The following is a 27837-nucleotide window of genomic DNA, read 5'->3' on the forward strand; positions in this document are numbered from 1 at the left end:
CAGAACTAATCATATAAATATAATCCAAAATGGTAACATAATGGTATGATTTTAGGGAATTATACCGCATTTCATATGCAGGTAAACATCATCCTTATTAAATATGCTTTATGGAAGGCTTCTTTTAGAGTCAGCTTGGGCAAATAGACCAGTGAACACTATAAACACATTCAGTAGTTCAGTAAGAGCAACCACATGAAAAAAAAAAAAAAAAAATAACATTCTTGCTCATATTTTCTGCCTCACTGGTATACTGTAGGTTCTCCTGTAAAAAAAAACAAAAAAAAAACAAAAACGTGACACTATGCATACAGTAAGTGCTACTGTAATTGCACAGCTTCATTGGGTGGCACTTATGTAATATTACGGCTCAACAAGTTGGATAAAGTGCATTTATAACAAAGTCCCTCAGCTGACAATCTGTGTTGCTCACATACTCACATTGATTATAGATTGACCCCAATCAAAGAAGCTGTGAAAGGCGCTAAACTGATTTTAAGCCGAAACTGGTCCCGACCAGGTTAGTTCTGTAGTTACCATGGCGATCTAGCCAGGTTAAAAGAGAGCCACCCCCAAGAATGGAAAACTCTGGCTCTGGCTCGTGGTACAGCCCTCAGGAGCATTCTTAGCGTTGTGTGATTAGTTTTTAGTAACTGCACACCTTGTCATGGTTTATCCCTAACACATAAACCTCTCTTGGCTTGAACAGCTTGTTTAGGCTACAGAAAAATAAACATTTGTTCTCTGAACTATTTGCTGGCCTGATCATACTGATCATACTGATCTTCTTAGAAAAAGAAAGACACAAAACAGGATCTGAAAGTTGCATGTGGCTAAGATCAGAATTGCTTGAAGTTGAAATCCTTAACATTTCAGTCTGGGCTGATTTGGCAACACCTGTGGTTACCATGGTAACAGCAAGTGCTGTTTAATACTATAGCAAACATTTCATGAGCAGCTACTTCTTCAGAAAATCGACAATATACAAGCTGGTGCATTTGTTTCCAGCACAACCAAACAAACTCATGTTGTCAGTGTGTGAAGTAAGCCAATTTTGATCCAGTGCGGGAATGGCGGACTCCGCCACAAACATATAGAAAGGTATTAACAATAGCCATTCAGTGTGCATATATTGAATGGTTTTTGCAGAAAATACGTAGACCATATAAAGTATTAAAAGATGGTTTTGATTTCATTGAAATCTTAAGGATTATACATTTAAATTAAGCCTCCTTTTTTTGCGGGCAGCTAAGCTTTTAAGGTCTGTAGAAAAAGTACAAATGTAACACTTCAAAAGTCATTCATATACATTGTTCAGTAACACAAATATCTGTCCAAAAAATCATAAATTAAAACTCTCTTTAAAAACTTGCTTTATGATCTCTGGCATGCCACCTTTACAGCACAACCAACGTCGAGCACTGTGTTTAAGATCCACAATAACATTTTCTTTGCCTCAGTGGGGAAATGTTGAAAAAATAAATAAATAAATAGAGATGTGCTTCCAAAATCATCAAAGAGCTGTTTCAGTATAAAAATCTGGCATACTATAAAAGTGTTCTACCAACATGTGTAGTACTCAGGATAGTCTGCCAAATTGTCAAATACAGGTTTATAATCACACATGAAGAGGTATTTGTGACCTATAAATAAGAAAATGCTGTCAAGAGTTTGTGTTTGACACACAAATATTGATTTCTGAGGGAGAAAAATAACAGCTTTCATTTGTAAAGAACGGGAGAGTCGTGAACATACAGGCGGATATGTACACTAGTGTGTCTCAATATTCTACAAGAATAGAATAAACCTCCTTTGTACTGAAAAATCCATACTTCACAATACAAGTGTCAAATTCATGCGTCTACCCAGACCTGGCAGCGGAGCAGGTGCTGCCTCCTGTCCAGAGGTGGAATGTATTCTGATGAGACAGGTGCTCCTGCGAAGCAGCTAATAATTGATCATGAGTAGATGGTGATAACCTCCCGACCTCCGCCTCGGACCAGCAGCACTCTTTCCAAGCCTTCAGTCAACACTTCCAGAAACTCCATATCTGAGGCAGACGTTAAAGAAATAAAACCACCCACATCTTGTATGTGTACTGCAGCCTAAAATCTTCTACACAGTTATGCAAGAGCCATTTTGTTTGACCACACTGGCAAAGGATACAATTCTCATCTCCGTCTGTGTTTCGAGGTGGTCCTGGCATGTTGAGCAGAACTAATCGAGCATCATGGGACCTGTTGACTATTACCTCATTTAGCTTCACAGCTGTATGCATCCGCCGCACATTGGACTGGTCCCTGGAGTGCAGAGAGGGGGAGGGACGGAGAGTGAAATAGATTTTACGATTTCAAAGTACTTTCTCACTTTGTCAAACAAACAACAAGAAGAAAAGGAGAAATAAGGTGACAGGCTCTGCATTAAAAGGTTAAATGAGAGGTGGCAAAGAAAATGCTAAGATAACTGAACACCACTCACGGTTTGAGGCTCATGAGCTCTCTGAAGTTCTCAGGTGCATTGTTTCGGTTCCTCCTCTCAGCCTCACACTTCTCCTTTGTCCATGTCATCTGAACCTTCTCCGGAGGAGCTTCCACCACCTCCTCCTCTTCATCTGAGTATAGACTTCCCATACGCACTAAAGAGTGTCTGTCCTTCACCAGCTGGGCCTGCAAGTGCCGTGGGATTATCATGAGGCTGGGTTGTCGATATACTGTATGTAACTAACACAATAACTCATAGCAGCCATCAGAGTTAAGATTGAGCAGGTTAAATTCCCAAATTGCATCCCTATATACAAAACATGACAAACAAAAAGCATACCTCTCTTTGTCTTTCTGCACTGGAAAGCCTCATTTGCCTCAACATCTGGGACCTCTGCTCCATCATTAGGGTTCGCTCATAGGTGTATGCTGAGATGTCACTGTCATGCTAAAGTACCATTTGAAAAACACTGTTTTAGTGGTTAATCCTTCTGACACATTTGTCTGTTGAAAATGACCATAAAAGTTCAATGATTCATGTTCAAGTCAAGCAATGTGTTTGTTTTCTTTAACACTACAATTTTCTTTGAAACAAACATGTTTGTGGCATCTTGTATGGGCATCTGGTTGCAGTTGTAATTTTTACGACTGTGTGAAATTTGCTCTGAGGTGGTCCTAGACATAAAGAGTCTTACGTAAGTCTTCACTTTTGCTCTAGTGGTTGTGCAACCAGTTGCCCTTTCGGGACTAATAAAGTTGAAAGTTGCGGGGTCCTCACCATCTCCACCACCTCCACCTCAGCCTCTATTCTCAGCTGGTAAAGGAACGTGGCCAGATCTTTCTTCATCTGGATACTGTTGTCGTCCATCTGGGCTACAGTGAAGATGCGCATCTGGCATTTCCTCCAAACCTATAATGTAAATATAAACGTGCTATTTCCACGAGTGTAATACAATGTGCGTTATTGAATGTGACTGTAATTGCTTACAGAAAACATACTTCAAAATAAAAGGGCTTCTAAGGGGAAAGCCTAAAATAACATCAAACTTAAACCAACAAAGACGATTCGGGGCGAGCATATTGGTTTGGAATGATAACAATTTCAGTTTGTTTTTATGAAATTATCCATATATTATATGGTATGGTATGTGTCATCTCACTTTATGCAGTTTGAGCAGGAAAGGCAGCAGCATTAGCATCCCCCCATCATGGACGATCCACCAAACGTCAATGTTGCCATCTGTGAAGCGCTCATGGTTGCTCGGATAGAAGGACACATTTTTGGGCACCATCAGGGCCAGGTGGGCAGCTGTGGTGCAGCGGACTGTGTCTGAGTGGAGATGAAAACACGGAGACATGGTTATTAACTGTACTGTATAAATTCATTTAGTAACAGTTTACATAATTTACAAGCCAGATGGAAACTAACAGAATGTATTTGATCATATGAACTTTTCGGTGCTGAAATGGCCTTTTAAGTGTCAAGTTGAATGAACAGTGTTTCAGTGAGACTCTTACTGATAAAAGTCTTCCAGGCACGAGGGTCCTCACTCTGTCTCCAGCCGTACGGCCAGCCCATCACCACAGTGTTGTGCTTCATGCCCCCCAAGCCACAAGACTGAATCAGATGGACAATACCCTCCCGCACCTTAGATGCCACCACGACCTGGCAGAAACCCTTGACTCGCTCAATCTCCATCATATTCTTAATGGCCTGGCAGAAAAAAAAGTGGGCAAACAGAACTTTAGTGCATGATCACTATAAGGAGTGAGCAGATAAGCCATTTAAACAGTTATAATCCATAAATGCATAATGCCTTAAAAGCAAATGAAAAAGAAAAAAAATTAAAAAGTTTGTATGTCTGCAAGGATTATAGTGCATGCCTTCAATTGACATAAAAATGGTTTATATAGCACCACCTTCACCACCTCCCTGTATAGCGCAAGCTCTATGATAACTCTTGATAGATGAATATAAGCTTAGCACTGAGTGACTCAAGGATGTGTGATTAATTTCTCCAGTTGTTGTCACACCAAAAATGAACAAACTTTGTTTCACTTGTTTAATTTTTTACCAAACACATCACATTATGAAAAATGTTTCTGCACCAGCCCCTTATTCTATCTGAAATGGCTCATTGGCACCATATTGTAGTGACAACAACAAGCTGTTTCCAGCCATGCCCCTTAATTAAAGTGACAAATGCTTCAAAAACAGTTGCTGAGGAAGAAATGTCACAAAAATTGAAAATTCATATCGGAGCATGTTTTCGCTTCACTGTGCTTTTCAAATTACAAAAGGTGGACATTTGTAACAATTAGTTGCAACGCAGTCAGCAGCAGAGTACAATGGAGAATTGTATGGAGCATGTGCAGCATACATACACCCCTTTCTAGTATTTACCTGCTCAGCTGCCTGCATTTCCCCATAGCTGTCAAGGAAGTTGCCCTGGATGATGGAGCCCACGATGGTCAGACCCTTTCCTGCCTTCAGCTGTGAAGCAAAGGTGAGCAGTCGGGGATATTTTACATGGAGGTCCTCGTCCAGCTTCAACAGCACAAGCAGCTGAGGTCTGTAGTGCACAGAGTTAAAGACAGTCAATATCAGACAAAGGCCTGGGTCAAAGCTGGTCTTTACACTTGCTATTGTCACAAAGGGGTTTAAAAAATGTTATTTACACTGGATGCACTTGTATAGAAAACACAGACATAAGCTAATGCTATCTGTTAAAACAAGATCATCAGGAAAAGGATGGTAGAGATTGCTAATTGGATTTTGACAAAATTGGACATTTTAAGTACCAGTGTCAAGCTGGTATTTTGCGATTTGCATGTTGAAACCATAGACTGTATAAATATTGGACGTAGCTTCCATGACGTCACACATTGGTTTGTGGACTGCCATTTTGAAGCCTCAAGTTCATCATACCCATCTTGTGTTTTCTGGAGCCAGAAGTGACCATATTTGGACGAAAGGTTGGAGGATCGAGAGGTGGATTTGACTCATAGACTGTAGTGACACCTCACAGATAGCCTGTCACTCAGCGGCCCTGCCCTTAAATATGCGTAACTTTGAGCCTTAATAAAATGTGAACGGGTAAGTTATATAAAAAAAATCACCGACTGTATAGCTGTCATAAATGTTGATATTAGATATAGAGACCAAAACTGTTTTTTTGTTCCAGTAAACACATTTATTTCTGCTATAAAGCATTTTAACATGGGGGTTCTGTGGGGATTTACTCTGTTTTGGAGCTAGCCTTAAGGGGCCATTTGATAAACTGGAGTTTTTGGCACTTCCACATAGGCTTCCTTTTTTGCCACTTGGTCAAAAGACATCAAGATGTCTAGCTTAAAACAGGAATAAATTTGGTTGAAATTTTAAAGTTTGTTTAGACATCTACGATAAATATAACCATTGCATCTTCAGCATTTAAAGTTCCCATATTGTGCTCATTTTCAGTTTCATACCTGTGTTGTGGGTCTCTTCTAGGACATGTTTACATACTTTTATGGTCAAAAAACACTTAATTGTCCTCATACTGTCTGTGCTGGAAAACCTGTATTCACCCTCTGTCTGAGACGCTCCGTTTTACTGCCTGTCTTCCACATCTGTGCTCTCAGCATTTGTGCACCATCATCGCAGCTGGGGGAATGACTGTTGCAGAACTGTAGCGGCATTTTCTATATCTGTAGACTGTTTAACTGGAATTGTATCACTCCAACAGGAGATACAGAGGAACTCATTTGAATTTTTATGGTTAAGTCTGAAACAGTCTGTATGGTTGTGACATCACAATTTCACACAAGACCTGACGGCTTGTTTAAAGGCACAGTTTCTTGAAAAAGGACGGTGTGCACTGAACATTCTCATACTTTCACAATATTTATATAGAGATTATACCTGCTTCATAATTCAATAAAATAACATGGAAATTTGACTTTTTCAATATAATACTGTTACATTACTGTGAATCAGGTCCTAACTACATGTTGAAATAAAGTTGAGACAGCATTTTTATATGTGACCTAAACATCTGAAATATCTCTCACTTGTCTACCAAATTATCCCAGTTTTAACCGAGATGTCTAAACATTTTTCAACCTCTGAATAATGTAGTCTGTGCTTACCGGACTTGGTATTTGCCAAGATTACATTTTTCAGAACTGAAACTATCAAAACCAGCCATTGTGTCACTGTCACTGTATTCAGAGTGGGTGGTGAAGGAGGAAGTGCAGCATCAGAGTGATTACAGCACAAAGTGATGCATTAACTCACTGGAAATGTGTAGCAAGCATGCTACAAACTAAAGAAATGAAACTCTTCCTCAGGCCACAACTTCTCAAAACTTTTTAAAATACATTCTTGACAGATGGTGCCTTCTCATTGTGTGTCAGTATGGATAACAGCTGGTAGTAAATCTCTCATATGTTGCTTATTTTGTGTGGCATTATCATCATTCTGGAGGGCCATTTTTATAGAAAGTACAGAATCTACTATTTATTACATTTGTCCATCTGGGTGTCATGTGTTTCTGAAATGCCTTTGACAGGATTTTGAAAAAAACCTGCAGCTTCTCTCTGATCCAATTTTTTTTTTAATAAAAATAAAATGTTTTCAGAAGAGTGTCAGTGTGGCATGTTTAATATTGCTTCATTCATAGTAAATGAAAACAGATGTGAAAACTTTTACATCCCAACATGCAATGTGGCTCCTTAAAGATGCATTCAAAAGGAGTTTCTATGGAAGTTTTTGGGAGATTCAAAGTATCCCATGTAGGGGTAGCTGTACCTCCAGTTCTTGGTGTGCGGGGGTCCGACCTCTAGTCTCAACAGGGCGTATCGTGCAGCACTAAGAGACAGTCCTCTTATACCGTCTCCCCACTCCTTCTCTGCGCTGTTGTTGTTTATGTGTGGAAGAGACAAGACCCAACATGAGGCACACAATTCAAGTGAAGTACTGTTCACCAGTATTCACTACAGATATGCCAAGATCAGATGGAAACACAGAGACACAACCAGCCCCCGCATACCATAAAAGAATGCACTCTACTAGGACTGCAAAACAAAAGTGCACAGGCTAATTAGACTCCAGACATACCCCTGGTACTCAATGTACTTGTAGATCATCCCAGCGATGCCCATGGCCACTATAGCATAGTACCAGGAGGAGATGAACATTAGAGCCAGACACATACTCATGCCAAGGAAGGACAGAGCCCTGTGGTTGTGACACATAAAGTATCAAGTTATGTTTTTGCATACCAAGAACAGCAACATCATTGTAGTGTCCATGAGGGTAACTGTAGTGTAAACCACAAGGTGGTCTTGTAAATAAAAATTTGGTGATTTGAACGACTGAGACAGCCAAGAATGTCGGGAAGGGAAAAATAAAGTGTAAGAAATATGGTGGATAGGGACAGGGGGAGACCAAGGATCAACAGAAGGAAAATGTGGTCACCAAGGGACATAGGAGGTTTAGGCCTCCCCAGTGCAAGACTGTACAATCTACCAATTAAAATGTCTAGACTGAATATGCACTGGAAGAGAATGGATTCAGAACTGAGCTGGATCAAAATTGAACCTGAGTTAACCAGTCCCTTCAAACCTTTGGATGTCCTTATACATGGTTTAAAGACTGTCAGACATGCTGACTCTTTAAACCCAGTGCTGGCTCATTCTAAAGCAGTCAGGCGAGAAATACACAGGATGTGCGATGTGTCTCACTTAAGACAATCACATGCCTCTTTGTGACATAACCCAGCCATACTTAATAGGAAACAATGTGCTTACTGGAATCAGTGGCTTATAAAAGGGATTCACAAGATAAGTGAACTGTACTTAGATGCAGCTAAAAAAATACAATCTGGAGTATAAAAGGTAATTTTTGAAAGTATCTTCAAATCAGAGGTTGTATCACAAATTCATTCAGGATAAGAACCCAGTATTACTTTTTTTTTTTTTGAACTACCTGGTGTAACACACAGGGCAGCTATGTTCTAGAAAATATTTAGTGGGTTACCAAAAGATATTTGTAAAAATCTGGGGATCATTTGGCAGAAGAACCTAGGGTGTGAATTAAGCAATGAGGAATGGGTGACAATACTGTCAAATTCTGGGAAAAATATAAAGGAGGCAAGAGGGAAATTTACTCACTATTAATTAATAATAGGTTTTACTTCACTTCTTCCAAGCTTTACAGCCCATTTTGGGAAAAAGTTGTGGATCACATAGAGGAGTGCTTGGGTACAACGGTATCTAAATCACCAAAATTATGCCTTATGAGGGACCACACAGAATTGCCAAAAGTGACCTTGTTGTGATAAATGTAGGGGTCATGTCAGCTGTTCAAATGATCCTCAAATTCTGGAAGAGTACATCACCTCCAGATTTTTAAAAATGGAAGGAACCTATGTTAGAAATTGTGTCATACGAACACGTTAGCTAGGGTCAGCAATGAAGTTGAAAGCTTTAAGAGGTCATGGGCATGCTAAAATGGGCATGCTAAAATGGTGGATCTACCTGTACTCACCAGTGGTAATATTTGAACCTTGGCCTCCAGTTGGGTGTGCGTAAAAGAGTCTGAACTGCACAGGCTAAGTTCACGAAAAGATAGCACATCAAGAAGAACCTGTTGAATAAAGACAGGATCATTTTCAGTTCATTTGAAGTGGATAATAAATCATCAGTGGTGTAGTGTAGTTGGCCTTAACCAAACAGGGAAATCAAGAAATTCATGTATAGCATGTATGAGAGAAATTAATGTGTGATGTGTGTGCAATATGTATTTGGCTTAAGTCATATTTATGCTCACATGGAAAGGATAGGAGCCACCATATCCAGTGAGGCAATAAGGATGCCCAGCTCAGCAATGAGACCAGTCAGTAGTAGGGCCCATGTTGGCTCTCCGTTGGTCTTTCCATGACCAAACACCTAAAACAAAAAATTCAAAACCTTTACACGTAACAATGCAAATCACTTCTTGTCTGGTACTGCGACATATTCAAATAAGCTTGCAAGTCAAATGTTAGCAAACATTTCCAGCTCAACATACTGAATGTGATTTAGAGGTTACTTCTGAATATTCAAATGATCAAGCTTATAAATAATGACAAACAGACAATGACTGTATGTCAGCTAGGTCTGTAGCATCCATTTCTGTTGCTTGCAGTGATGGCATTTTGTCAGAGAATGTGAACTGATTACACAATGTGTCATTAACAGTGTGTACTCTCCCACCCTGAGGAAAGGAATGATGTTGTCCTTGGCAATAGCCTGCAGAAGTCGGGGAGCCCCAGTGAGGGACTGCAGGCCCGCCCCGACTGTAGAGAAGAAGGAGCCAATGACAATAACCCATGGAGACGGCCAGGAGAGCGTTCCCACCACCAAGTTTTTTCGAACAGCGTCCCCAAACCTGCGAGCACATGCCAACTGAACATGACTTGACTTTTATGTTAAAGTTATCTTTTTTCCCTGTTGTCAAATTTAACTTAACAAACAGTGTTTTAACATACTAACTTAAATAGGACAAAAATGAACTCACTTGTCCCTCAGGACTACTCCTTCGATACATGACCCAAACAGGACCACAGAACTTAAATCTGAATACAACAGGTCAAGGAGCTTGAGATGACACAGACATGAATATAAAATCTTTTAAATCCTGTTTGACGGAGTAGGATTGTTAGTTTTGTTGTGTGTAATCTCCAAAATAAGGATACAAACAAGTGAAGTAGTGGTTATGGCTAAGATAGTTCCCACAGGAATAGACTTCTGAGCATCACGAAGATCACCAGATCTGTTGGAGCCTGCCATGATACCTTCAAGAAAGAACAGACAGCTGATAGACACAGGGGACATGTAAAAGCTGTTTAATAATGCCCCCTACTGGCTGGATTGGAGGGAGGTTTAAAACTTTTCTATTTTGTTGCATCTGCAAAGCATGGTGTACTCGTTCTGTAAGACAACATAACAGAGAGCTTAAGCTTTCTGGTTTATAACATTGTTATACCTGTGGCAGATGGGAAGAAGATCCCCACCAAAAGTGTGAATGATGTAGCGATATCTGCTGACACATACATGCCAAAGTTCTCCATGGCACTGTGGGCATCCCCAGATGGTAGCCCCGCTTTCTCTAAGATCTCCCCTTTCTGTTGGTAGTCGCCCCACATGTTTTCTGTAACAACAGAGAGCAGACATTCAAATCATTGGTAACAAACTAAGACTGTGTCTTTCTATCAGACCTGTGTGCAATTCATGATGACGCAGGACATTCAAAATATAGTGTTATAATATTCTGATTGAAAACCTACTGATTCTAAAATGTCTTTAAAATTATGGCATAGTGTTTAGAATGCAAATTGTCCTTGAATGGGTACACTTACACTGTATTCTACCTGCTAATCAGTATGTCTGTGTTAATGATCTATATACTTGGAACAGTAACTTAATCACAAATTTTCATGGTGTATCCTTTAATCCCCGGTCAACTAATGATAAATTTACCCCGAATAATCCCACTGCCCAGTCCAGGGATGCCCTGTATCTCCGTCACATTGTTCTGGAGGAAGTAGTCATCACACTGAGCGCTGCTCATGTTCCCCGGCAGACAAAATCTTTCCCACAGCTGACTGGGCACTGTGACGTTGCCCTTTGTCACAGTCTTAGCACACACATCGAAGCGATCTCTCACCAAAGTCCTGTTTCCCAGCATGCAGATCCTACAGCGATAACATGGACACAAATAAAATAATCACTGTGTTAGTCGTCATTATTTCCACCATCATCATCATAGTCCTGGTCCTCATTATATACATCTCATTTACCATAATAACCAGAAGTTAATTCAACTATTAGTAGGTGAATTACAAACTATTCAACTGAAAAATCACACTGCGAGTAATAGGTGGCAGATGGGAGCCAGTATCATAACAATATAATAAAAGTAAAAGATAAACATGTATAATTTTCCATGTGGAATGAACACCACACTAAATTAGGACTCTCTCTCCCATAAAAAAAACTACTGTATCTATATTAAGGTCCCCATAATTCACACTACTTTCAGTTCAGACACATGTTTATTCTAGCCCTGCACACTTACGGGAATTCTGGGGGATGAGTCATGGATTTGAGTGCCCCAGCATAGATGGATACAATTGAGATAATGACGCAGGCCAGGAAAAGAGAGGCCAGCTTGTTGACATATTTGACTCCGACAAAGACCACCACAGCCATCAGGCTGAGGCAGATAGAGCCGTAGACTCGCATATTGTTCAGCATGGCACTGTCACTCCCCAGGGGGTCTGTGGCATGAAAGATGGCCGCCTGGGGCACCAGATATTTCTGAGGAAGAAAAAAATGACAGCAGGAGCATGTAATGGCGGATGGTGTTTAGGAATCATACAGTGTCTCAGCATACAAATGCAAGTTGGGATATAACCACAGAATAATGTTTTTTGCAAACCTACCAAGAAGATTTCGATGGCCCCCAGTATGTACATGGCAGAAGCAAAGGTGGTGCCCAAGTAGAAGCACAGACCCACAGCTCCTCCAAACTCAGGGCCAAGGGAGCGGGAGATCATGAAGTATGCCCCTCCAGCTACAACAGGAAAACGAAGTGTTACACACAGAAAACTACAGGAAAGTTCACAGTCTGTATGCAGTGAACACGACAGTAAATTTCTGCTGCCCCCAAGTGGAAGAATATTTAATGGGAATTTTTACTTCTATCTATTCAGGGTAGTAATTATTTGAAAATTGGTTTATGTCCTAATAATGCCAATTCAGTTCTAACTATTTTTAAAAGAAATGCTACATAAGTATTCATAGTACTGGTGAAGGATATGTGCTGGATAAATGTACAGTATGAAGAGGGACTTGAAAACAAGGTTTTCAGTATTACCTGGGACAACCCCATTAGTAGCAATGGCACTCATTGATATGGCTGTGAGCATTGTCTGCGGAGGAAATGAGAAAATAAAATTAATATGGAAAAGGACACACACAGCTATCATGGCAATTTGTGGGCGTTCTGTTAATATCCAGTGATCAAATACATAGGTAAAGGTGAACAAAGCTTCCATCTGAGAGAATATATTCCTTTACATTTAGCATATGTAGCTTGGAAGTTTATGATGACAGTATTTGTTGTTTAAGAAAGGTAGTGGAAGCATACTTAATAAGAAACACAAGTGAGAGCGATTCTTTGCCTTAAATAATTCCTGCTTCTTATGTAACCACAAGGATTTTATTGACTGGCTTAGCAATAGAAGCTGGCCCACATCGTTGGGTAATAGCGTGTGTGTCTGTGTACAGTACAGTCTGTGTGTGTGCTCATACTAACACACGAGCAGCACATGAGGACAATCAGGAGGGATTGCATGATGCCAGCCATCCCAACGATCCATGTCAGTCGTAGGAAAAGAATGACACCAAAGATGTTCTGCAGGCACGGCAAGTAGACTCCCATCAGAGTGCCCATGTTGGGAGACTAATAGAGAGAAAGAGGAGAATATTGACTGTGACATTTCAGGAAACAAGTGTATTGATCATTTGTATTGATTGATGTACTTTTTAAAGGTCATTCAATCATGTTATCAGCTCTTTGCATGTATTCGGGTCTAACACAGCCCCACAGTCTGACTGCAGAGCGTGCAAAGGCATAAACAATCAATCAGCAACTCTTAATACAAAACTAAAACTTGGATAGCGAGGCAGGGAGAGAGCCAAAGGTGGAGGATAATGTTTCTAGACCTCCAAAGACTGAGTGTATGCGTGAGTAAGAAAAAAAAACAGTGAGGCATAGTGTTCTTCAGCTGTGCCCACAATGACTGACCTTGGGGGTCTTCCTACGTGAGGCTTCAGCACTCTCCTCCTCCTCATGCTCCTTGGCTCCCTGGCTGATGTTGGTGTAGCTGACCAAGCGGCTGAGCAGAGAGGAAACCTTAGGCCGGATGTCCAGCTCTTCCTGGAGCGATATGGGGTAAAAGTTAAATGACTGAGTTTGGTATAAGGTTATCATCTGAAATACTGGAACATGCAATTGACGGACCTCAAACAATGCCAAGTTCCTGTCATAGAAGTCATTTTTCTTGCTGGCAGCATCAGCACTGTTGAGAAATGGACTGTCTTCTTTATGATTCCCATGTCCTGTTTGAGAAAGAGAGAAAAAAGGCTTAAGGTAAACAATGACAACAAAGTTGCTTTTCTGGCGAGCCAACAAATTGAGCTATGGGGCTGAACAAATATTTGTTTCCCTAAGATATTGGGAGCATCCTAGTAACAAATAAACTGCAACATTAAATCAGTGTGCTTTTCTGATTTCTCTCAAAATTTGTAATACCTTCAATAATATCTACATCACCCTATCAGTCCAGTGTGCAGGATTTAAGGGCATCTATTGGCAGAAATGATATATAACAATGTTTTTATTAGTCTATAATCACCTGAAAATAAGAATAGTTGTGTTTTCATCACCTTAGAATGAGCCGTTTATATCTACATATGGAGTGGGTCTCGAATTTTAGAATCATTGGATAGCACTCTGCCTTATTTTGCATCTTATTGGCTAACCCTGACATTCTTACCCTAACCCTAACCAATCCAACCATCAAGGGCAAGGAGTGCTAGCCAATCAGAGGGAGAATAGGGTGGGTCATTCCCTCTCTATCCTACGATTTACAAATTTGCGAGCAGGTCTTCTCCCATAAAGTCCAGTAGCCCAGAATGGACAAACCACATACTGAGTCTTGATAGGGCCATTCGCATTTTTGGGTTTTCATGTTTCCACGTTGGCCACCTTAGTTCTTGTATGCCTGGTATGCAAATTTGTGAATCCTAGGCTAGCAAAGCAAAGGAATGGCTCACCTTACTCTGCCTCTGATTGGCTTGCCCTGACATTCGTAACATAACCCTAACCCTAGCCCTAATCAATCGAACCAACAAAAGAAACAAGTACTAGCTAATCATAGGGAGCGAAGGGCGGGTTATTCCTTTGCTATCCTAGGATTCACAAATTTGGACACATGTATAACTGCAGATACATTCTGTTTGTAGTGTACATGACATGCCGCTACAAATGGCGCCCACCACACTACTACAAAGCCACAATTGTACAATTGCACTGCAGTATTGTTACAATGCAATGTTGTAGTGAATAAATATGAGGCCAAACGTAGCAATAATCCACTTTACCGTTTAGAATGCATGAAGACACAATTCACTTTATAAGTAGCTAGATGTAACCCTTTGTCACACTAACCTTTACCACCTCTCTTTTGACCAAATACTTCATAGCTAGCTAGTTGCTAAGTTAGCATTTCCATTCGAGGTGAAGGGGGCTGACCGTAAGCTAACGTGTAGGTAGGGTGGACAAGTCATGTAACTATTGGGCAGGTCACAAAGCTGCTCCCGCTGCAGCCTATCCACCTTATTTTTCACGGAAACACGGAGGCAAAACAGAACGTAGCCAGCTTCCGTTTTTTTGTGCGACACTTCCGGTCCAGCACTCTTTCCACTGTGTAAATGGGAATCCCCTTGTTGTTTACCTTGCTGAGTTTAGCTATATATATGTATATATCACATTTTTCACGTCACTATATCACCGTTTAGACTAATCTGATGTTTGTAAAGTCTAGAAACACAATGCCTGAACAAACATTAGTATTTTCTCTGTGTGTAATTAATAACATGGTTATCGTAGATTAGCTGGGCTAACCGTTAGCTGTTAGCCGTGTCTGTAATAACTCACTAAACTCACAAAGTGGCCCGTGAAAAAAATATTTTCTCCAGCGGATGTCTTAGTTACAACATGATTGAGCGAATTGGAGTAGTTTCATGTCGTATCCGACAACGGGAGGCTTTTAACGGATGACGATCCTGATGTTAGCTTTGCTGCTAGTGTTAACGTTAGCTGTCCCTGTCAGCTGCAGCCACTGATGCTTTCTAGACATCGTGATTTCCCAAAACTGAATAAATACCACACATAGCAACACAAAACTGCTTTGCTAGGTCAATCATGTTGTAACGGCTGGATGCTTGATGCGTACATGCTGATTCAGGTGTTATCAGAGCCGATCCGCGCATCACTATGGCTTAATGATCAACTCAGTCAATTAAAACAACCCGTTCTGTGTTAGGAGTGTATGTCGCTGACAGAAAGAAAGAAAGAAAAGGGAAAAAAGATAGAAAAGCGGCGTACACCTCACATATTTATTTCTCACAGTTGCGCACACGTGTGGCTGGCATGCAGAAGCACCGTCTGTCTGTGTGTCGAGGGTGCGAGCCGCAGCTTCAGCTGCTCAGGTAGAGAGGCTGTGTAGCCCGGTGTGTTTTTTCGCTGATTCGGTTCTGCAGGTTTTCTGCTGGTTCACTGGAGACGGGGATCAAGCAGTTTGTCTCACTCGGGATAGATTGTGCTTTTTTGGTTCATAGTTTATGATTGACGTGCGATTTATTCGCGTTTAGAGGGAATAAATTTCCGTTATAACGGAAACGTGGGCACAGTTATCTAACGTTATACAAAATACACAGACTAACTAACTAACTAACTAACTGATTTACTAACATAAACAACTGAAAATTGAAAAAAAATTAGCTTGCACCGTTAGCTCCGGTAAGGGAAAGCATGAGGGAAAGCGGCTGACCAGAAGTCACGCACAAAAAACGGAAGTTGATCACAATTTACTTCCGTGTTTGAAAATAAGGTGGATAGCTACTCATAGGTTGGCACAAAGAAGTTTCAGTCCGGCAACCTCACAGCTAGAGTCCACTGAATCGACACACTGGGACTTTTTAAGACGGTGCTTATTTACTGTCACAGCCTTAAACATTTTAGAATTACTAAAATGTATAATTTACAGTTTCAAATGCTGTGTCATTTTTAATTTACATTACAGATGACTTAGCTGGACTATGGACAATGGATCTATGATCAAAAAGATTCATATTTGCAGCCATAATGGTTCTTTCACATGTGGTAGTTGGTAAAATAGTGTCATAGGTGGCATTAATTTGTATACCGTTCATATGCAAGATGTCTTTAGAGATGAATAGTCTGATGGATAAAAAACTATAATCAGTCATACAATAAACAGCATCACCAATTCCCATTAAAAATAAAATAAAGTAGTTTGTTAGAAACAAACTATTTGTAATCATTGTAGCTAATAAAAAGTTTCAAAGATTGTGTAATGTGTGGCATAACTGAAATAAAAATAACAGCCCAGCACCATTGCCTTTGCAGTAATTCATGAAAGCAGTAAATAATTTTCTGTTCCACTTTTTTTCCACGGCAGTCCTTTTTCAATTTTCAGTCGGCTTTGAACTGTCACTATTAATTATAATTGAAACATCTTAATAATCTCCACGTCGCAGTAAACTTCAGAAACACAACTCATGCAGTGAAGCTGCAGTGAAAGGCCAAATGCAGAACAGACCGACAAAGCAAAGTCAAGGTGATAAACAGGCTTATAATTAGATTTTACTCTCATTAACTTCTGCTTTTGAAGGAGAGAATCAAGCAGAGATGAGCGCAGTGCCTGGGGCAATTATTGCACGCAAAGTAGCACTGCAAATGTTATCACACACACATTCACTCTCACATGCATGCACACACCTCATTACCTAGAAATTACCTTACTTTGGGTTATTAGAGCATGTAAACTTTAACAGCCGCATTTCAGAACCCAAATTAAACCTGCAACAAAAAGTCTGCCAACTTACCAAGTGGGCATGAAATAGAAAAGTAATACTCTCAACAGTGATGAAAGTATATCAGCTTTGCTGTAAGTGGGCTGGTTGAGCGCCAGTGCTGGTCTTCACTCACCTGTGCTCTGTGTCCCACTGTTGCTGGTATCACTGTGGCTAAGCATAGTTATGAGCTGTATGCAGGCTGCCACTGAGTACTCTGTGCTCTAGCTTGGGGAACAGTCGATTACTATCCAGGACACCCGGTCACCCAGGATGAATACTCATTCAGGGGCCTGATCTCATACATGGTGCACAGTGAGGGGGGTGAGAGGTGGGGAGAGGAGGGTGCTGTGGTAACTCACTGACTAACAAAAACTCACATGCATCACACATGTTACCTCACAGGGATACAGGAGCCTTGAGTTGGGTTGAAGGTATCTCCAAGAAGTCATTTTTACAAGACTGGAGCAAAAAGCAAAACAATAAGCCTCATGCTGGAGGTGATGCATGAATAAGTTTTCTCTTATTTTTGTTTATATCCCCCATTTGCCCTTATTTTGTAAATATCCATTCATTTCTGCGGTTCATTAATATTTTCTTATTTTTGCTCCTCCCTTAGGTAAAAGACAATCTTACAAGTGGTCAAAAGCACTCTTGGCCAAGATAAAAGAAAAACATCTATTTCACCGTCCACAAATGGTTTGTCCAACCCAAGGAAACACAAGTTTAAATTTCATGAACATAAAAAAATGCATGAACTACAAATTAATGTTTTTTTTACTGCACAAACAATGTGAAAATATATAAATGCAGCTAAAATGATAAGTTGCTTGACTACTAAATTATTTGGCAACTCTTTTGATAAGACATTTTTCATACAAAAACATTTGATGGTTCCAGCATCAATAGGATTTGCTGCCTTTCCTTTTCATTTTTTTAATCATGTTTGGTTTATTAAAATATTTAAATTTTCTGCATTTTGTACTTTTACTTTTAATACTTAAATATACTTTCCTGATTGTACTTACATACTTTTCATCAGGACTTTAACTAGTACTAGAGTGTTTTTACATTATGGTATTAGTACTTCAGTGAAGGATACTTCCTTCACCTTTGCTGCTGATTCTGCATTTACATCATCACATATGTTTTGCCATTGCTGGGCTTTTGGTTTTCCTGTAATGCCAATACTGACATTCACAAATAACATGGATAAGTTGTTTAGGTTTATTTAACAGCACTTTGATTTCACTGCTGCAGAAGTTCGCCTTCTTACAGCCTTTTTGGTGGCATCTCTCCAATTCTGGGGCATGTGCCAGAGTATTTGCACAACACTGGCCCATTATATTGTGCTGAGGGTCGTTACTTAAGCTAATAGGTTACTTATGATCAAGTTGGATTAATCTTTTAGCACACCTGGTTAAGAGCAGATTTTGGTGGTTAAGAACATTTTTGTGCATCTTGACTTCTCTTACTTTTTCTTTTAATAGAAATTTAGGTCCAATAACTTGTATGTGATGATGAAAGACATGGCATGATATTTCATTTGTTTGTTAAAGCAAGGTATGTTTCGAAACGTCTCAAAGATTCAAAAACCAAAAAAAAAAAAAGAAAAGACCAAATTTCATTCAGTCTACCATCACTGAACAGGCCTACAGGGCACAGAGTACAGGTCAGGGGCCCAACGTGTAAGGGACCCCTCCCTCCCTGACCTTCACCTGCAAAATGTCAATTGAAAAGACACATACCAACCATGAAGAGACTCACAGTGACTACAAAGAGATGCTAAGCAGCTACAAAGATATACAAAATGGCCACAAAGAGACACAAAAATGACTACAAAGAGATGCAAAGCAACTACAAAGAGACTCAAAATGACCACAGAACAACCACAGACACAAAGCAACTACAAAGAGACACAATTACCACAAAGAGAAACAAAACCAGAGAGAGATGCGCAAGAGATGCAAAATAACAACAAGAAAACAACTAGGAAGTCTGTGTGTCCTGCTCCTATGTAAAAGAGGTGGTGGGGCCCAGGGGCCCATTGTCTCATAATCCGTCCCTGTTCCAAACCCTAACAATTACAGAGCTGTTTTTGAGACACCAGGGAAGAGTTAAGAGAAAAAAAACAAAGCAACACTGTCCTCTAGTGTCATCTTGCTGTAAGTGGCATGGGATAAAACAGTGTTTAAAACAGCAATTATGGCAGACTACTGCAGTTAAGATACAGGCAAGAATTAACTTAAAAAGACCTCTGGCATTTTTTGAGCAATGCAGATGGATGTTGCTCCACATATAGCTACAGAGTGAGATATGTTTGAATGTTTTCCCAACTGTTACTCAATCAGTGCTCCAAACACAGTGTTCTACATGACCTTCCTAATGCTGTATGAAGCCTAAAATAGTTCAGCTTCTGACTCATTTCTTTTGTTGGATCAGCAAACTAACTATTTTTAACAACGGGGCTGAGGGTTCAGTGGGGATTTCTCGTTAATAACTTCACATTAAATGCCAAATTAAAAAGATTAAAGATTAACTGGTTTGTTATGAAGGCACACAAGAGTCATGCTGTGCGCACAGAACAGTGCAGAGGTTTTACAGCAACATGCACTGACATGTCACCTGTGCCCCCACCATAACAGCTAACCACCACTGCCAGGAGATCAAAGCGTGTCTGTAATGTAGGACTGACGCATTAGCAGAAAGGTGGATCAAAGTAGAGAAGTTAAACAAGGGTGTACATGACTTTTACTTTCCACTGACTAACTATATGCAGACAAGCTACTGAAGCCTCTTTCTACTCTTCGTTCATTGGAAGGCCTCTCAGCAAAATGTTGTTGGGGTGCATCGGATATTATACCCACGTCAGGACCAAATTAAAGACAACTATATATTAAAAAGAATAAACACACATTGTATTCATTAGCCAAGATAAGAAGTTCTGTTTGAGCCTTATAACTGCCACATGACTGGCAGCAGCTCTTATGTGTAGGCTTCAAAGACAACAAATAAGCTGCCATGTTTTTGGCGACCGCCTTTCAATTTTAGTTCCAGTCCAACAACAAATGCTTTGACAGACTGCCTTTGTGTCAGGTGTGTCCGCGTATAATTTGCCGTGTGTTTACAACTGCAGCAATTCCCACAGAAGATGCTACGTTGTCAGGTCCTTTCAAAGCATGTGACATTTAAACAGAAATGTCTCGGGGGCAAATCTACCAAGACAAAATCAATATGATTTATGATTTGTTCTAAGTCCAACAAACAACTTACAGAGAGCGGCTCCTTAAAAAGGGCTTTTCACCAAACAGGACATTAGTTGACTTGATCTAGACTACACAGTGCACTTAGGTGGGATACATGTAGCAGTGGAGTTTCTACAGTAATCTTTTAAATGGACATTTCCAAAACCACTAATGTTGGAAACAGAAAGAAACTGCACTTTTTAAAGCCGATTAGTCATGGAAAACAATATCCCTGTCCATTAGCTTCTTAGGGTTTGAAAAAGCCTCTTTGCTAAACTTCCTCTTTAATAAACACTTAAGACTTAGCACTGAAAGGCAGAGAAGTAATGCAGCTTAGCTAACTCTACTTTGTGCAGTTAGTTGGCAAGAGAGTTAACTGTGTGTTTGGAGGGTGTATATGTTTATGTAAGAGTGTGTATATAAGAGAGAGTGAAAGAGACTATATGTGCATATCCTTTGCTCTTCCCTCTTCATGTTTTACTCCTCCTGCTATTTTACAATGTGTGCCCTTACTGTATAGCTAGACGTGATTATGACACTGGGCTGGGCAAACGTGATACAACTGCTGCATGGCAGTAGCTCAAATGGTTAAAGGGTAAACTTGTTCTCCAATGTATTCAGTTCATTGTTTATGTTTCTCGGCCTGTATGATCCTCCAAACACGCCCTTACAGCTGTCTGCACTGTACCAGCTTTGCTTTTTCCAACAGACTGTGTGAGGCAAAAATAGTGAATGAGCAACCAATCCAAAGACTGACTTAAAACTCTGACATGACTTATTTTGAGTATTGCTATATGTGGAAACTAGTCCAACAACCTGATCTGGAACCTCATTTCCAGTACTCATAAACAGGAGATATGGCAGTCCAAAAATCCAACAAAGGCAAAGTCCAGTTTGGGTTATTGTGTGTTTGCATTTGTGTACAGTACAGAGCTAACCCTGCTAGCTAACACTGTGTAAGTTATAGTATAGTGCAGTGATTCCAAACTGGTGGGTCACGGTCCAAAAGTGGGTCACAGGCCCGTTCTGAATAGACTGCAAGTGACTTGCAAACATGTCAAGTTTGTAAAAAAAAAAACAACACACACTATATTTTTAAGTACAGTGAATTTTTGAAGTGCAGTTTTCTGCTGTAGAGTGAGTGACTAACCGACAGCTACTTGACAGAGACAGCAAACTAGCTCAACAACATGGCCAAACGCAAGTATGACGCTGCATGTATTAATCTGTGGGACCTCGAACTAATGACCAAGGAGAAATGTGGACCCCGTGGCTGCACCAGTGGGGAACCGCTGGTATAGCGCACCCCTGTGGTGGCAGGATATGGCATTGTTCAGAATGGTTTTGTCACAATAACTGGGGCATGCCAAGTGCACCTTTCCTAACACTTTGGGGCAAGTGGAGGGCAAGCCAGTGCAATACAATATTCGAATATGTTCATGAAAATGTCCTAGCTTAATAATGACCTAAAATAATTCCAGTAACATCTGTATGTTATTATGCAGCAGATATGTTGAAAGTTTTTACATTTTAATGCTGTGGTTAATGTAAGGTTATTTTTAGGTACGAAAGCCACTTGGTTATCGTTAAGAAATGTTCTAACTTAAAATACACGACTTTGGAACCACAATTGCTGCTGGAAATACAGCAATTTCTCACCAAAAAAAAAACTGGTTTTGTTTTCTCCTGATCGTAAACAGTAGTCTGCAGCTTGGCACCCGTCTCAACCAGGTGTCATGCCATCCACCATCTCCTCCATCTCCCAATGAATTTCAGCCCATATACATGTAATCAGAACTACATCACTTTGGAAACGTTAGAAACGCAACACATGTACAATACAATGTGTATGAAACGTATAAATGTAACATATCTGGCAACATTTTCTTCTGGCAACTGAGCTGACTGGCAGCTTCCATAACTTCCCACAGAGCAATGTAAAATCCAATACAAGTAAAATGATCCAAGTCATTTCTAAATGTAGTTATATAAAGTATTGTCAGGTATGGATATAGTTGCCCTAATCCCCCTTAAAATCTTATAGACCTACAGCATGAATTTCAGCATGTACTGTCATGTTGGTCATGAAAATATGGTGGGATGGCATATTTCCAAATATGTATTGCCAGGCAATCCGGTTTTAAAAAATGTCAATTATTGTCCTTTGCAAAATTGCTTTTAGCTTAATAAAAAGTAATTTTTTGCAATGTACTTTTTTTCTCCCCAGTCGCCTGCGGCAAGAAACAATGTAATTCTGCTGTGGCAGTAGGCCAATGTTAGCTGTAATGGCTGTGTTTCATGCAGAGCAGCATCTGAACAGAGCGTTGGAATGCTAACCTGCTGAGCCATACAGCAAAACACATTAGCTTTGATGTGTGCTAATGATGAGAAAAGGACGGCAGCTCAGCCTGATTACCTCGGGGGGTAAAGGTGGGCGGGAAAATGTGCATTGTACACCAGACTTTCAAAAAGACACAAATTAACTAAATGGGGAAGTCAATGGGTGTAGTACTAATGACTAAGCAAATACAAAGTGTGGTCTGTACAAGAGAATTGTTCACTGCAGTGTCGTCGCAAAATGGTTTCATGCCCTTAATGAAGTTGCACCTGTACTTTTGCTGAAATTGTCACTATATCCTAACAGTACATGAAACTAATCTGTGAAAAATCAGGTTCCCCTGGCTCCTGATTGTGCTCATAATGGCATCTGCAAGAATTCACTGTGCCTGAATAACAAAAAAAAAAATAAATGAAAAAAAATCACAGCCTGGAGAAGTCTCTTATGTATGTCAATCACTGCTTTTGCACACGCTGTGCTGCCAGCAACAGTGTACACAGCAAAGACAAGTAAGCAGAAAAAGACCAGTGATGAAAAGCAAGCTAAAAAGTAAGAGTTAAACCAAGCCCCAGATAAAACAAGAGTAAACACTGGAGTGGTGGATTCTTGCAAACGTCGTAAGGAGCACTTGAAGGAGCCAGAGGAACCTGTTTTTTTTCCACAGGTTATTTGTCTCCTGTACTCACACCATACACACAATAACACATACATACAAACCGGCCAAATTTGAAATTCCAGAATTTGCGTGCAATTACAAGAGCAACATTTTCACACTTAATGCTCTTATCTTGTGAACAGTTTTATTCAAAATAGAGAAAAACTGGAATTACCACCCCGCAGTTGTATGCCTCCGTGCACCAGTCAAGTTTCTCTTACACTTTACATCCATGTCTGCAAGAATATGGATGTTTAATACACATTCTCTCCCCACAGAAGATCTAAACAGCATGGTTTCAAGGTGGGCACCAAAGATCAGTGTCACCATTTCAATATCTGATCAAATGTCTCCCCTTCTGTTCCTGAAATATGACATTAAGTAAGGGCCAGAGAAGCGTTTTGTGCATATTATTATGATGTCACAGTGAAGTTGACCTTTGACCTTTTGGATATACAATGTCATTCCTTTATCATTATATCCTATGAGACATTTGTGTTAAGTTTTGTTATTAACAGTGTAAGAATTCTTGAGTTATGGCCAAAAACATGTTTAGTGAGGTCACAGTGACCTTGACCTTTAACCTTTGACCACCAAATACTAATCAGTTTATCAACTTGGTCCAAGTGGATGTTTGGGTCAAATTTGAAGAAATCCCCTTCAGGCATTTGTGAGATACCGCGTTCACGAGAATGAGATAGATGCAAGGTCACAGTGACCATGACCTTTGACCACAAAAATCAAATCAATACAGTCGCTGACTCCAAGGGGAGATTTGTGCCAAATTTGAAAAAACGTCCCTCAAGACGTTCTTGAGATATCACGTTCATGAGAACATTCACATTCATCATACACCCAAGAAAACCACAGTAAAAAAATCATTAATGCATGGAGGGTTTAACTATGTATCTCTTCATGGGTGGTACTATATTTGTTTCTTTCTGTTCTCTGTTTAGTGTCAAATGTGAGGCAATGAAGCAGGGCAGACTCAGGACACACTGAATGCATTCGATTGCTAGGAGGTCCTCGGAAAGAACTGGAGGTATACTCTGGAAAGAACAACATGCGAGCTGCTCTGTTTGCCCTGTTGTCACTTTGATGTGAATGAGCAGATGGAACAAAGATGGCAGATGATCGGATGGCAAGATAGTTGCATCATAGGAAATGATGCGTGACAAATTTTTAATTAAAGCACGATCGTCTTTATCATCTGTGATGATCTAGACGTATTAAAGAGACAAAGTTAGAGTTGTTAAGGGCTGTGCACAAGTGTGTGTGTGTGTGTGTGTGTGTGTGTGTGTGTGTGTGAATATGTCCTAACTCTGTCATCAGCTTCGCATTTCTGCTCCACCACAGTCTACTTATCTCTCAAGGGCTATCTAAAGCAGCATGCCAGACAGCATGACAGGAATGGCCATCCCGGTGTCCTGAATTAGGGAGGTAACCAACAAACAGCATTATCCAAATCATCAACTCATTACACTTTCTCAGCACCTGTTAAGTTTTAGGCCAATACAAACAAAAGACATATTTGCACTACATGCTTTTATTATTTACCCAGACAAACCAGATTTTTTTTCCTAATCTCTTTATCTTAATCTCTACGTGCTATGCCAAAGGATACTTAGACAGTAGTTAAGGAGAGACTGTGGTGTCTCTTGCTCATTTTTCCTCCTAGATTTCAGATGTTATTATTCATTTTAAACTATGGCACACGTTGTGTTGTTATAATGAACAGATCATGTATCAGACAAAACAGACAGCAGATAAAAAAGCAAACACTATGATGTTGCCACTTGCCACACATTTCTGCAAATGTCCCGTCCTTTCAGTTGTTTCTATCTAAAGCGAAACTAAAAAGCCCTCATCGCAGCAGGATTTGATCGTTAGTTACTTTATGACTTTTACAAACAAGAAAATTAACAAGATTTTATCCAGCTAGCACAATAGGGTGTCATGTTTGGTGTGGACAAGTCCTTTTCAAAACTGACAACAAGCAGTAATTGCAGCAATAAGAAACTAAGAAGAGTGACTCTCTGCAACAAACTTTGCCCCCTGAAACTGGAAGACTATTTCAGAGTGGTTACTCTCGCTCAGGAGTACAGCAGTGTTACAATGATGGCAGTGTTGGTCCTGCCCAGGACTGAACAGTGCTGAGTTCACAGGCTGGAACAGACTCTGCACTGTGTCACTTCCTCCATGCTGCACACGTCACCCTGTAGCTGAGACACACAACATGTACCATACCCGAGCCCACCACTCCCATGATGAAATCAGCCAGTCACTTCTGGGTGGCAAATTCTGTCCCACCCAACTGTTTACTGCATTAACACAGTATGTCATAACTTAAAAAACATAAAACTGAAGTTGGAAAAATATTGATTATGTGCATGTCTAAAATTAGTAAGTATGCCAAACATGATCCAAACTAAAAACATATTTCTTTCTGAATATATGCTCGAAAATCAGTGTGTTATAATGCTTAAAAAACTCTTCTAAAAACCCCTGTAGACATGCTACAAAATGCAGTCAACTGCATTGACTTGAGGAGCTTTTACAGTTTAGTTCCCACATGTTTTGAAACTTAAGGCCAACATACTGGTGCCCTTTGCTCCCTCTCTTCATATATCACAGCCTCACTTCCTTCCTCTTCTCCTCCTTCTCACCATGTCTACAATATAGTCATCCCTACAGCTACCCACTAAGTTAAATGGATGTCGCTGTTGTTCTCAGGCTTCAGGAAGCTCCACGTGGGTGAGCTGGAGAGAATTATGACAGCTGGAAGGCAAGGGAGGCAGCAACGAGCTTGTGCGAAACTCTGAGGGGTTATTTCAGGACATCTGCTTTTCCCTCTATCATCAAAACCCTTTGCAGGGCATAGTACAGAATTCTCCTTTCAGAGCAATCAAGCCACTACTTTTTAACACTTTAATCACTGTTGTCTTAGGAGTTTGTTGACTTGCATTTCTGCTGTCCAAGAATGCCATTTGGCTCTCAAGGGCAACTTCCATGCATTCCAGAAATACACGAGCAACATGTGCTTTGATTCCTTCGTTATGCTTCAGTTATCAGTCTGCTTGAGATCATCTCATCTGCATGGCTAGTTTTCTTGCAAATTCATACAAATGCACACACATTTCATCATACACACACACTAGCTGTTCAATCACTGGAGGCTCATTACCACATAGATGAGTCTTCAGCCTTGAGCTCTGATTCTCTCCAGTGTTATTGGGAGTTCACAGTTAAGCATGACGTAATTATATAGAGGCAATATAAATAGGAGGCCGGCCAGTTTGTGGGTTTGTGCCCAGTCCGGCTTTCTGGGTGCTTGGTAACGCGTGGGTGCTCCATTGGAAGGCCGCGCCCATGTGTGTCTTTTATTAAAAAACACTGCTCCCCTAGTTGATTCACTCTCTCAGCCCACACAAATCAGCGCTGCTCTCACATAGTCCTACCCAGCGGCCACAAACTCCTTACTCCTCTCCTTCCCTGTGTCCTCCCTTTCTCTTCTGTCTGGCACTGCCCCCCCCCCCCCACCCACCCTCCTTTCCATGTTGATACAGTGGAGAAACAAGTGAGTGACAGTGAGAGACAAGCTGAGACACAGAAGCGAGGAGGGAGAAATCTGCTCCTGTGTTGTTGAGCGGCCAGTCTCTGTGAAAGGAAATCCTCCCCTGGCACAAAGAGAGCTCCATCTTTTGTGCAAGGAAGCACTTGAGGCCTTTTTTTCTTGTTGCGGCAGCACCAGCCCCTCCTCACACAATCCCACCCCCGTTGTGTCTGTCCCGCACGGTTCTCACCCCTTTCATTGTTTTCCCTTTGTTACTCATATGTCCCTGAATTTATTTAAAAGAAGCTTCCACAGGCAGGAAGAAAATACTCTGAAATGTTAAAAGTAGTGTTTCTACAACTTAACCCAAAGTGAGCCGTCAAAAACAGACCTGCCTGCTGTAGGAAAACTGCTTTCTGGCCCTGGAGAATTGCCATGGTAACCATACAACCAGCTGTTAACAGGGCTCTCAGGACAAAGCAAAGCCTTTCCATGCTGTGCTGGGTCCTACTCACAAGTTATCACTTTTAAGACACATCTAACAACTTCAAAACTTCCAAACAAGTCATGTTGTTTCAAGCTGAGGAACAAAGAGCTGAGGAAAAGTTAGTTTGTTGAGACTTACCATCAGAGCTGACAGTATCTTGATGATCAGGGTAGTCCTGTCCAGTGTCCCTGTAATCCACCCAGTTAATCCCCTCTAAACTGTCATAGCTGGACTGAGCTTGATCCTTCACTGGTACGACTGTGAAGTGGGGCATGTTTTCATCACTATCCTCTGCGTCTCAAGCTCAGCAACTCAACATAGCAGGCTAGCTGTTAGCCAGCCTCAGCTCAACTCCCACTAATGGCAACTACATTCCACTACACTGTGC

At 40.6% G+C, this 27837-nt stretch overlaps 1 protein-coding gene across 1 annotated transcript; it reads right to left on the reverse strand.

Moving 5' to 3' along the window:
• Nucleotides 1-1233: 1233 nt before the first annotated feature.
• Nucleotides 1234-27837, reverse strand: slc12a4 (solute carrier family 12 member 4). Its single transcript, XM_033628246.2, has 24 exons — nucleotides 27588-27837; nucleotides 13534-13631; nucleotides 13318-13449; nucleotides 12826-12972; nucleotides 12385-12439; nucleotides 11951-12081; nucleotides 11584-11825; nucleotides 10986-11200; nucleotides 10492-10656; nucleotides 10202-10300; nucleotides 10024-10081; nucleotides 9720-9894; nucleotides 9295-9413; nucleotides 9013-9111; nucleotides 7582-7701; nucleotides 7273-7377; nucleotides 4885-5053; nucleotides 3999-4194; nucleotides 3641-3810; nucleotides 3259-3390; nucleotides 2821-2928; nucleotides 2479-2666; nucleotides 2167-2300; nucleotides 1234-2050 (listed from the first exon to the last, which is right to left on the reverse strand). The coding sequence occupies exons 1-24, from the start codon at nucleotides 27721-27723 to the stop codon at nucleotides 1959-1961; spliced, it is 3285 nt and encodes a 1094-aa protein (XP_033484137.1). The 5' UTR covers nucleotides 27724-27837; the 3' UTR covers nucleotides 1234-1958.

Source organism: Epinephelus lanceolatus, chromosome 2 (genome assembly GCF_041903045.1).
Source record: "Epinephelus lanceolatus isolate andai-2023 chromosome 2, ASM4190304v1, whole genome shotgun sequence".
NCBI lineage: Eukaryota > Metazoa > Chordata > Actinopteri > Perciformes > Serranidae > Epinephelus > Epinephelus lanceolatus.